The 12,969-nt window shown below is 22.8% G+C and overlaps 1 protein-coding gene across 1 annotated transcript in view; it reads right to left on the bottom strand.

The window, feature by feature from the left end:
* The window catches only part of LOC725260, an 81,082-nt gene that overhangs the window by 22,708 nt on the left and 45,405 nt on the right, over positions 1 to 12,969 (bottom strand). Inside the window, exon 2 of the mRNA XM_001121132.5 lies at positions 11,175 to 11,304. Within this exon, the coding sequence (XP_001121132.2) occupies positions 11,175 to 11,304 (130 nt within the window). The remainder of the gene's footprint in view (positions 1 to 11,174; positions 11,305 to 12,969) is intronic.

Here is a 12,969-nt window from a genome sequence, read left to right as displayed (position 1 = left end):
GAATTAGATATATCTAAGTAAAAATATTGAAAATATATATTACTTTATATTATTATTAATTATTGTTAAACTATTTTATTTTATTTGTATTTACTTATATAGGAATATTTCATTTTTATTGAAATTCATTATGAATGAACAGTTAAATGATTATATTAAAAAATTATCATTATAGTTTTAATTATCTTTACAATAATAGATCTCTTTTTTTTTTTTTTTAAATCTTCTTAAACTATACAAAGTTTCGGAAAAATTGAATACAATTAAGTTGATTATGTTTCAAATGTCGCTTTTCATAAATTTAAGATGCGGTGCAAAAATAAAACTTATTTAATAAGATGAGGGCATAAGATTCTAAGAGGATTTTCTTAATACGAAAAGTACTTTTTCTTATCCTTAATTAAAGAAAAATCTTAAAGGAAAAAGCAAAAAAAAAAAAAAAAAAAAAAAAAAAAAAGATTCTTTAATAATGATCAACATTATCGGCTTTATTTCTCATTGAAACAGAATATTGTACATCAACTTGTTATAAACTTTAAATTGCATATTCGTGTCTTTTCATGGAACAGGGAATTTCGAACATAGATTAAGATAAACTTAATATCTTGTAACTTATTTAAATAAGAAAACAAAATAATCAAACACATTTTAAAAATAATATAAGAAATTATTATATTTAAAGTTGATGTTTTTAAACATTTATTCAAACAATAAAGTATATTGTAAATAACAATTTACCGAGATAATAGAAAAATCTAAGATAATAGAAAAAGAAACACATGTCAGCTAAGTTAAAAAAAAGTTGAAAATTGAAAGAAACTTTATATCCTTCATAAGGAATGCGAATTATTTATTTTTTTTTTTAAATAAAAAGAAACGAGATTAATATACTTTGTCGTATGTTTATTTTCAAAAAATCGATTGTAATCGATAATAAAATCATTAAATATTTTATAAACTAATTATACATATGATTATATTTAAATTAAATGATATACAATTATAGAGGATGATGCTATAAAAAAATAAATCGAAAATATAGAATAAAATATCTTTTTCAAAAAAATTCAAAACTTTCTTCTCGAGTAAAATTTTCAAGTAATAAAAACTAATTAACTAAATTAATTAAATAAATGCTTAATTAAATAAAAAGTTTAATTAAATTTAATTAAAAATTAAAAGTTCAAATTGACTTTCTGGATAGGAATAATTACCTCAATGTGAAGATAAGCAAAAAGTATAAAATAAAATTCTATTGTTTATCTTTTTTTTTATGAGAAAAATGAAAGAAAAATTTTCGACCGACTGAAAAAATCAAATAGACGAATCTTCAAATTTAATTTTCTCCAAAATTAATTTTTAAATAAAACAAAAGTATATAGAATAAATTCAGTTATATTTAATTAGGAAATAATTTTGTATATATATATATATACATATATGTATTACAAAACGTTGCAAAATTAACAAACGAAATAATGAAAAAATTGAGAAACGAAATTAACACATATGTATGATTATCTTCAAAAGATCAATTTCAATAAATAATACGATGAAATTTTTCGATTCACATTTCGTGAATTGATAATTATAAAGTATTACGAATAATTACGAGAGATAATTCAAAACGACTTACTTGAGAGAAATCACAACGTGACAATTCCATTATTAACGGCATTAGGAACAATGAAGAAAGAGAAAAGAAGATGAAAAAAAAAAGAAGAAAGAAAGAATTTCAATAAGGGAAATCGGAACGTCTTTACTCCGTCAGCGGAGCAATTATCTTGCTGTTGCTTATTGGAGCGATCCCGACAGTTTCCCTTTTATTTCCTTTAACCTTTCTCGACACTCGTCGAATATCGCCTTCTGGTTTTATTGGGATGGCACATTTAAATTTTAGATTTCAATTTCAATTTCACGAGTCAGGGGAAATTAGAAGAAAACGTAGTCAGGTTACGAGTACACGAGTCGATAGTTGCCGAATTTAAAATTATCGTTCAATACACTTGGGAAACGGCCGCTAAATTGAGTCGCTATGAGAATGAAATCTAAATCACGTGATGTTCTTTTAAGCATTCGAAGAGAATGAAACATTAAAACTTGTATACGTAAAAAATAAAAATCGTTAAAATCTTTTTATATTATATTATATTATAAATAATATAATAAGAATATATAATATAATATATAATAATTATTTTATATTATATATAATATTAAAATGAATAAATTATGGATACAAATGAGCTATATATTTTATTTTTTTCATGAATTTTATATTATTAATTTTAAATCTTTTTTTAAAAGAGAATCTTATTCTTACTCTTATTCTTATTCAAAAAGTTCCAAAACAAATATAATATAATTTCTATTTTATCTCTCTTAAAATCTAATTTGGTTTAATCTAATCTCTTCTTATTGTTCACAATACTACATTTCGCCAATGTTTGAAAACTCAATTTTTACGATGACGTTTACAATTTCGTGACGAATTTTGTTTTTATCATAAAATTAAATCGTTCACAATAATCGAATGAATATAATTTTATAAAATGAGATTTATTGAATTTTCGAACAAAAAGTTGCGAACAAATATCGAAATGTAAACTGAGGCATTATCACGATGCAAAATCCAAATGTTATCGAAAAAGGCTCACTCGATTGACAAAAATGACAAATATATACACTATTGCACCGATGGCAATGCATCGTTATTAGAAAATTGAGTACAATGAAAATAGATCGCATGCATTTCAATCTTTCTGGCAAATAAGATTATTCTGAAACATATTTTGGAACAGATAATATAACTCGTAATATATTAATTGGTATTAATTTAATTTCAATAAGAAATTGATGTTTGATTAAAAGATATTTTAATTTGAATTTCGTAAAAAGCTCATTAGATTTATAGCAGACAAGGAAGGAATAAGCAGAATGAATATTATTTCGAGTTTTTCCCCAATTATTTTTTGTTAATTCGAGGATTGTATTCATTATATTTGCAGAGAATAATGAGAGTACGATTTGATCTGTTTATTATTCAAGTTTTGTCTATTTATATTTTTTACAATATATTTTATATATAATATTTTCTATGATTTGTTGAATTTGCTGTATACATGCTTACGATATCAAATTGAATAAAAAAAAAAATTATTTTATTCTCTCTTATTAATTCTCATAAATTACTTCATTCTCGAGTATTTTATTCATTTGCTTTAAGCTTCAATAAGTATTTTAAATAAAAATATTTTTCTGTTCGAACACGTATAGCATTCTCTAAACTAAAAAAAATTTGTAAATCGCTGATATTGATAAAAAACATTCGAAAACTTTTAAGATATCTTAAAAAAGTATTTTCATATGAAAATTTTCTTTGAAATCACAATTTGTCAGAAAGTTTATTTATTTTGATTTTTATAGAAGCATTTTATTTTTTGTTATATTATGAATATTAATATAATGGAATATTTAATTTTAAAATTAAAATTCATAACAAAATTAATAATAAAATTGATTCAATAGTTTAAATATGAATATTTTTAAATCATATTTATTTTCAAGTTAGTTATTTTTTTTTTATTATTATTATTTTATTAATATTAAATTCATATTTTCAATATTTTTAAATTCATATTATGAATATCAGTTTAAGTTGATATTTATTAATAAATATAAAAAATAAATTATGTACAAACATATATTAACAAAATACATAACAATAGCAATCTTTTTTTGCTATATCTCGAAAATTAAGACCAAGCAACGCTTGCAGCGAAAGAAATTATTCAAAATATTGATTTCTACATATTTAATGAAAATTGATTTAGATAACATTTCTATATAATAATTATTTTTTTTTTTGCTGAAATATTAGAAACAATACCATAAAAAAATACTATGAATTTAAGGATCATTGAAAAAATGATTAACAATGAAATTTGTGTAAAATTGAAAATGCTTTTGCACATACATTTAAATATATATCCAACAAACATCCGTTAGAAACGATTAAATAGAACCACATCTTTGAAGAAAAAAAAAAGAAAGTTTAAAAAAAATTAACTAATTGGGGGGGGGAAAAACGATGCAATAAATTATCTAGCCGCGATGTCTTTCGATTCATTGTTATCGGATCAATTGCGATGCATTATTTCGCGTGTTAGATCCACGTAACTAGTTTACGAGCAGCTGGATAACAGGCGGTTCGAGCGTAGTGGCCCGACTTCCGCATTAAAATTTCAAATTTCAATCGCAACTCGAGGTTTGGGGAATCGGGTGAATTCGTCACGCCACCGCGAAATTACTGGCACGCGTACGCGAAATTCAAGAATCACTATCGCGATTCCAAACGAAATGAAAACCGACCAATTAATTTTTTTTTTCGTGGTTTTTTCTAATAGAAATTCGTTTATATTGAAATTGCAAGGTGAGAATGATCAAAATGATTTTTTTCTTTTCTAATTTATATTACATTTATAAATATATTTTATAAATATATTTTAATATATATTATATTATATTTATATTATATTAATATATAATATATTATATTTTTTATAAATATATTTTAAAATAAAATTCAACAAAAATTTTTCAACGATCAAAGAGTGGAACAATGAGTTCGCGATACTTTAACCTGATTTCAAATTAAAATATACGAGATCTGTTCGTAAAATATTCAACACTTCAAAGTGCTTTTTAAAATAATTCGCGAAATTCTTTTTCGATTCGTTATCAATTTTAATTTAATATTTTTTTCATTTTTAAAATGATTTCGATTTCGAATATAATAAACGTATAAGGATTTTCTATTCTATGATGATTGTTGACGTGTATTATGGAGTTAGAAATTTTTTTTTTTTAAAAATGTGAAAGCAGAAGAGTTTTCTATGTATCTATCTTTTCTTCCGTTTATGTTCAATATATAAATATTGTCATCAATATACACTACTCGTTATTTTGCTATTTTACAACTGGTTTTTTGTGTTTATAAAATAGAGATCTTTAATGAAGACATCTTACAAACTCAAATCAATATTAAGTCAGACAATGATTGAAGAAAAGAATCGAAAAGTAGCACTTGACCTCTTTGATCGCTATCAAATGCTGATGATCATGTAATATGTAAGATCAATAATAATATTTTCACTATTGATTAAATAATTGACGAATAATGATTTCTATTTTTGAAAAGAATATTTATTTAACTTTTCATAAAAATAGTATAATTCTAATAATTATTATTATTTTTTTTTTCGTTGTAAATTATTTCAGTTTTGCTTTTATTTAAAACATGAGAAATAATTTTCTGAGAAAAAGTAATAAACAATAAGATCATATATCCAAATCAATTTGTGATTACATTAAACAATCCAAGATGTTAAAAATTATCTTCTCATTAATAATATATTTTGTATTTATTTTATATTTAAATTTTTTTTTTTTTTTTTTGATCGAAAGAAACAAATTTGAATTCATTTCTAAAAAAGTTATATATTTAAGATAAAAGATAACATTTTTTAATTCTAAATACTTTTAATCGCCACAATGAACTATTAGTAGATTAGTAGATTGAATGAAATAAAAGAAACACCTTTTATACGCATATATAACATTATTGTATGCCATATTATGCAATCGAAATTTTTGGCCATGAAATTATTTATATCGTGGTTTTCTGCTGTTTATTTACCACCGTGAAAGATCATCTGACTGACAAGGACTATTTTAGACAATCAAATTCACCAGAATGATGCAAACAATATTTCCTGAATGTAATGGAATTTTTCAGGATAATAATGCTTCTATTCATACAGCTGAAATTGTGCAATCTCTGGTTTAAGGAACATGAAAACGAAGTAAAACATCTTCCATAGCTAGCACACAATCGCCAGACCATAATATCATCGAGTCATTATGGTCTATTTTGGAGAACAAAGTTAGGGGATAGATATCCTCTTCGCTGAAGGAACTTGAAAAACTATTATATGAGAGAATAGTACAATATCTCATTAAATATCATTCAGTAAGATTCCATTCCGAGAAAAATCAAGCTGATAATAAAAAATAATAACCTTATTATAATAATATTAATAATTGAAGAAAAAAACGAAATCCAAATTGAAGTATTTCCATCTTCAAGATTTATAAAATGAACCTTAAGTATTCTATTATTAAAAATTTGATTTAAATTTGTAAATATATTCTGTTTCATAAGAGGATGCAATAAAACTGCAAAATATGTGTATAATATATAATGTATTATATTATATATATTTTTGTTATGAGAATCCTCAATTTCTCGTTTATTAAATACTTTTACAGATATCCATTGTACATATTGGAAATCGATCATTAAAGAAAAAAATCTCGATACAATATTTCCCAAAATTTGGGAAATGCTCGTACGCTCAGTCGTTTTATGTACACGTTCACGCGTTATCGTTCCGCCGGTTGATTTGGTCGATTACCGAAAATTCGTTCCGATATTTCTCTCATCGATGTGAACTCGATTTATCCGAGTAAAAACCTGCCCCATTCGCTTTTCGAATCTCGTTTTCGCTGCCTTAGCATCAATCTGTAAACGCTGTATGTCGCATTTTCGATGGCACGCCCAAATGATTCTATTCAGAATGAGCATCATGAAAATTGGTGAAAAAAATTTTGTAAATGATCATATTTGTTCATTTTTATTCCCATTTACGAGTTATTATTTCTCATTTTTATTCTTAATCTTTTAATTTTACGAAGAAAAAACGTGTTACGGTTTCGTATTACTTGCTGAATTACTTTGCATTATTTAATTTTGAAAAAGATATTGAATGAGTGATTATTATCTTTTTATCTTTCTATCTTGAAGTATTTGTTTATAAATGAATGTTTTATTTATATATATAATTGGTTTTTCTATACGAATTGCATAAAAGTAAAGAATCTATCGATAATTAAAAATGTTTGAAATGTAAATATTTTATTCTTATAAATCATTCAGAAAATCAATTTCTTTTTCTTTATCGCCAAATTATATTTTATTAACAAATAGTAGTTCTTCATTGGAATTAATAAGTTTGATTTTTAATTGTGAAAGACATGTAAATATATACTTCAATTAATTTTATATTTCTTCCTAAAATATGATTTATAACTTAAACTGCTTTAAATTTTTGCATAAAATATATAATAATCTATAAAATTATCTGATATATGGTATATGATGAAAAGAAAAAAAAATAATTTAATTGAATTTGATATATATCTATTATTAGTAAAATTCCATTTCAAACAAAATATTATTTTTTATATAATTTTCTTCAATGATAATAACTTTTAAGGATTAACATTATTAAAAAAAATAATTTTGCATTGTATATAATATTGTAAAATTGTAAAAATTTTAAATTTAATACTCTAATACTACATTTCATTTCTTTAAGTTCAAATTTTTTTCTATGTGATTCTTCAAATTTCATACTTGTACGATCGAACAAAAGTTATAAGAGAAAAAGAACTATAAATTTCTCTCTCTCTCTTTCTCTGCTGCTTCTCTTTTAATGAATAAATATAACGCTAGAAAGTTTCATGTCTGTCGCATGTGTTCGCAAAAAATATGTTTCTTTAGGAAAGTTTTAAAGTCACACGAAGTGGATAGGTATCTCATTCTCGAGAATTATGGTTTCCCACTAAGTTACTTGTTAGCTATTCTTTTACAGAATGAGTCACGTAACATAGAAACATACATATTCGTTTTTGGACAAAGAATAAAAGAAAAAAAAATAGAAAGAAATAAGTAAATAAAATAAAAGTAGAAAAGCCAAATGGTTTAACGAGCTCTAACCTTTTGTACCTGTACTTAACTCTCCCCGTATATTAGTGGAAACCTGCACCTGCACGAACCTTCTAACGAACGAAACCATATAATTTTTAAAATCCATCCGAATTAACAGCTCTTTTTACTAGGAAAATAAAAAAAATTTGAAACGTATTCAGATCTTTTATAAATGAAAAATACAAGTCACACAATGGGAAAAATGGATGAAATATATTATGTTTTATAAATTATCTTTCACAAATTTCTATATTTCTATTTTTAAACGTAATGTTTCATTTAAAAAAATAAAAATGAAATAATTGAAGTAAAATTTTTAATTGAGAACATTGAAAAAACAAGTTGCTAATATAGTTAATATAATTAATATTATATTATTATTATATATATATAATAAATTTTATTTTTGTTAAAAAATGGAAATTATTTTTAATTTTAACAATCAAAGAAATTCTATATGTTTTTAAATTAAAATTCAATTCAAAATTTCACAATTTAAAAAACATATAAAACATATAAACATATAAAATCATTTTAAATTTAAATTGTTGAAGAACATGATAAATTATTTAAATTGTTTAAATATCAAACGATTAGAACTTTCAAATTATTGAGAAAAAAATTAATAAAACTTTTTTTTGATGAAAGAAATCGAATGTCTGTTAATTGAAGTTAATCAATTTCACGAGAAATTTACATAGTAAATTTAATTAAGAGTAAAATGAATTATTTGCAAATCAATATTTAATAAAATTTTGATGACTTGAAATTTATCATCGAAGGAAAAATTATTTATTAAAAAATTCATATTAATTTATTTTCTTTTTAATTTTTATCACTTGATATACAGTGTTATAATTTTATAACTTCTATAAATAAATTGATTACATATATCCAAAATTATCAAATAAATAAAAATATTTTTTATGAATATAAAAAGTTCAATATTAATATGTGTAGTTTGTACAAATTGAAAAAAAAAATTTAAAAAAAATTTGCTTTTCATGAAGTTAAACACTGATCAGAATTTTCAAAAAAATATCTCCGGGCATTGCACTGCTATTAAATTTTTATCAAAATATTTACCATTTATCGATAAATGTTTTTTAATTAAACGATCATCAAAAAAACGGATAAATAATTATTTGAATCGAAATATCATGAATTTTATTTACTTTTGTAAAAAATTAAATTGAAACATCCCCTATATAAAATTCAATATTTGAATTCTATTATTTATGAAAATTTAGATATCTAAAAGAAAAAAAAACGACGAAATATTATCGACAGAGCCATATATTTTATTTTAATGAACGATAATTTTATCTTTAATAATACATAATAATTACTAATTATAATATTTACATTTTTATAAATAAAAGATACTTGATATCTTCTAATAATAAAATATTTCAAATTCCAAATATTTATCTAGAATTAATCTAACAAAGCTTCCTCACAATATCGAAATTAAAAATTATTCCGGCAAAGAATTGATTATCAAACTTAAAAAAAGGAAACTCTTAAAAGGCTATTTAAAACTCAAGTTCCCTCGAACTTTCAGTAAATTAGTGAACTAGCCTATTAGAATTCTCTTTCAATCTTTGAAACTCGTTTCTCGAGTGATTCGATTGGGAAAAATAAACAAACAAGATCAATAAATTTGAATAAGTAGGTGTTTGAAAGTTCAGATCGCATTAAATTTCCTTCGATTTATCTAATTATTAGTGCAATCGAGGACTGAAGAGTGGCCGCCATTTTTCAATCGAACAATTTTTGAAGAATGACAATTAGATAAATAGAATTATCGAGGAGAATATGATCAAGTTTATCATCGATTAGTGAATTTTTTTTAAATAAAAAGTTGCCTTCAATACAATCGAAAGAAGGAAATTTAGATACGGAAATGAACAGAATATAATAAAAATATAAATTTGATGAAAATATTCAATCGTCATGGAGTATATGGATTTTTTACGCATGATACTTATTTCAATTTTAACGAACATTTTCCATGATAGATTTTATATTTCTCGTTGCAATTCAGAATACATAATAAATAATATTTATGTGAATGTATTAATGTTTCAAATTATTTTATAAAACAGAGAAAATCTTGGAATATTATTTTATGAAATAATGTTTTTTTAATGGAATAAATAATGAACACATGTAGAATAATATTAAAATTAAAATCTGTAAATAATTTCTATCGCTCATGCCCGGAGAAAAATTTCATTTTTGAATTCCTTACTTTACTGATAAAAATTCTATATATTTAATCGAACCAGAGGTATTATATAATGAAACAGAGATTTCAATAAATATCCCATTTTTTGACGTTTTTAAAAATCTAGAACAACAAGAAAAAAGTGCAAAAAATGTGCTTTCGCACGAATTAGGTTATTAAATAATAATTAACTGAAGTATTGAATATTAATTGAATATATAATTCAATAATCTTATTGGAAATTTATAATTTACACATAAAATAAAATATAATAAAGATATTAATATTTATTTTAATTTTTTTAATTTAACAATATAGTAAATTTAATTTTACTATAAAACATAAAGTATCACATTTTATCCTTGTTATCTATAATTCAGAATATAAAAAATCATTTTTATGCTTTCTTACTCAAAAGGAAAATTTAAATCTTTCTCTCATATAAGGAATTTTACAACAAAAATATTTACATTTAATCTTCTATAGTATAATTATTAAATAAAAAAATATTCAATATATATTTATAAAAACAAAATTGTTTCTTATTTTTTTTATTTTTCATTTTTTGTTTCTAATAATTATTTTTTACACATTATAAAAATTAAAATTTTAAACTTTTTCCCATATATATAAAATCTGCTCCATAATTTTCAAAAAATGCATTAATACATTATAATTTCGCTTATAGTTCATGATATGTAAGCACTGCCATTTATCTTTTATTATAATAAGTTGATATCATCATACGAATATCATGTATCTTTTTATCTATTCATAGAGGAAATTGGAAATTCCACAGATCTATGATAATATAAAATATAAAATAATCCCTGAACGATCGAAATCATAATAACCGATACTACAAAAATAGATACTAATTAAATAAATATAATGCTGATATCATTGTAATTTTCAGAGATTGTTTTATATTTCATTTTCGAAGGAATTATTTAAATACTAGTCGGTATAAGGAAAAATTCAAAATGTGATATTATAATATCATCGAAAATTTTCTACGTGATATTTATAAAAATTATGGAAATCTTTTCTAAATTTTATTATTTTATTTACATAATAGAAGATAAAAAGAAAGAAGATAATTGAAAAGCTTACGGGCATAGCTGTTGAAGTTCCTCCTTCTTCGTCACGAAGCTCAAGTCGTTGGTGTTGATTCTCTCGAAAGGCCTTCCGCATCTCGCCAACCTTTCGTGCCCGCACTCTTGGCTCCGACAACTGCCAACCACTGGAACGGAAACAGCGATAACGTAAAGTAAAGAAGAATGCGAACAAATCGGACAAACTAACGATAAGATGTTTCCAACATTGAACAATTAATAGCTTGAAGCAATCTGGATGTCATTTTAAAACATCCTCCAACGAGTTTACACTTCGGATACTATTTCATTTTAAGATTTATCGATTGTCAAGCGAATAGAAAAGCGGCACATTTGTTCGCTACATTAACTTCCGTTTAACCTTTTCACTGTTGGAGAAGAAGCTATACAAAGCAAATATTTTATGGTTAACATGAACGTAACATTTGAGAAAATTAGAATGATCGATATACATTGATATACATAGATTGAAAAGTAGAAAGACTAACTTTTAATATAAATAATTACTGTAATATTAATTTTAATTCTTTAATATCGAATATCAATCGAAAGGTACTGAATTAATATTTAATTTCATTTAGAATTTCATGTATGAATTAGTCAAAAATAAAATTCTAAATATAGAGATTATTCTAAAGAAATATTTTGAAGTATAATCAAATTTACAAATAAGTAGTTTTCAAAATTGCATACTATTTTCCATAATATTACTTTGCATAATATTATGTTTTAGAGATATTTTATCATTATATCATTATTACAAGATAAAAGATTAAAAAAATTGAAAATTTTAGTTTGTAAATTTCTCTTTTGAAATTTTAAAATTTTTCGTCGAATATTTATTATCAAAATTTGCATGCGTTATAAAAAAAAATTATACAAAAAAATGTATTTATTGGAAACTTATTCATAAAATTTAGGAATATTGTAGAAGAAAACTTCATTGAAAAATTTTCCATTTCCTTTTCTTATTTTTCTGCAATTATAATAATTTTTTTCGCTGTTATACACAATTTATTAAATTTACTTTGGTATGTTTCATAACATTTTGATTAAATTTCTGTATAAAGTTAACTCTAATATATTTTAAATTTCCTGTTTTGCAATATATTTCAAATAAAGTAAACAATTTTTGTTTCTTTATTCACAAATAAATATATTATACAACAATATACCGAATTTCCACAAAGAGAATCTTCTCTTTATCAAAAAGATAATTATCCATTTTTGTGTTAAAATTGCAAAGAACAATAAGCATAACGAGAAATGAATTAATTATAACAGACGAAATAAAGAATGCAAAGCAGATTCTTCGAATAATTTCAATTTGGTCTCGAATTACTTAATTTCTTCAATTATCGTATACTTGAAAAGTTATTTGTTGAAAGACAAAGTTACAAAAAAAAAGTCGATCTTGACCTCATTCAAATCCTTCTAGACACAAATTAATCACATTGTCTTTGATCGAGCTAATTACGTTGCCAATTTGAACAAATTAATTTTTTCATTTAAAACTCATCCAACGCGTCAAACGTTAATAATAGAAATAACTGCTGTGTCTTAGGAAAAGATAAAACTAGATGATAAGCTTCATTTTGTCAGTCATTAATTATTTACAGGTTCCAGATATAGAATTAAACTAATAAATGAAATAATTTTTCTCTTTATATAATATTCTATCTATAAAAGGAATAATAAATAACCTTATTATAATATTTTCATAAAATAAAACAAAATGTTTGACATAAAAGAAAAAAAAAATTAAATTTAAAATATAAATTTATATATACAAT

The sequence above is a fragment of the Apis mellifera genome, linkage group LG7, assembly GCF_003254395.2.
Source record: "Apis mellifera strain DH4 linkage group LG7, Amel_HAv3.1, whole genome shotgun sequence".
NCBI classification, from domain to species: domain Eukaryota; kingdom Metazoa; phylum Arthropoda; class Insecta; order Hymenoptera; family Apidae; genus Apis; species Apis mellifera.
This window is presented reverse-complemented; position numbering and strand designations above follow the sequence as displayed.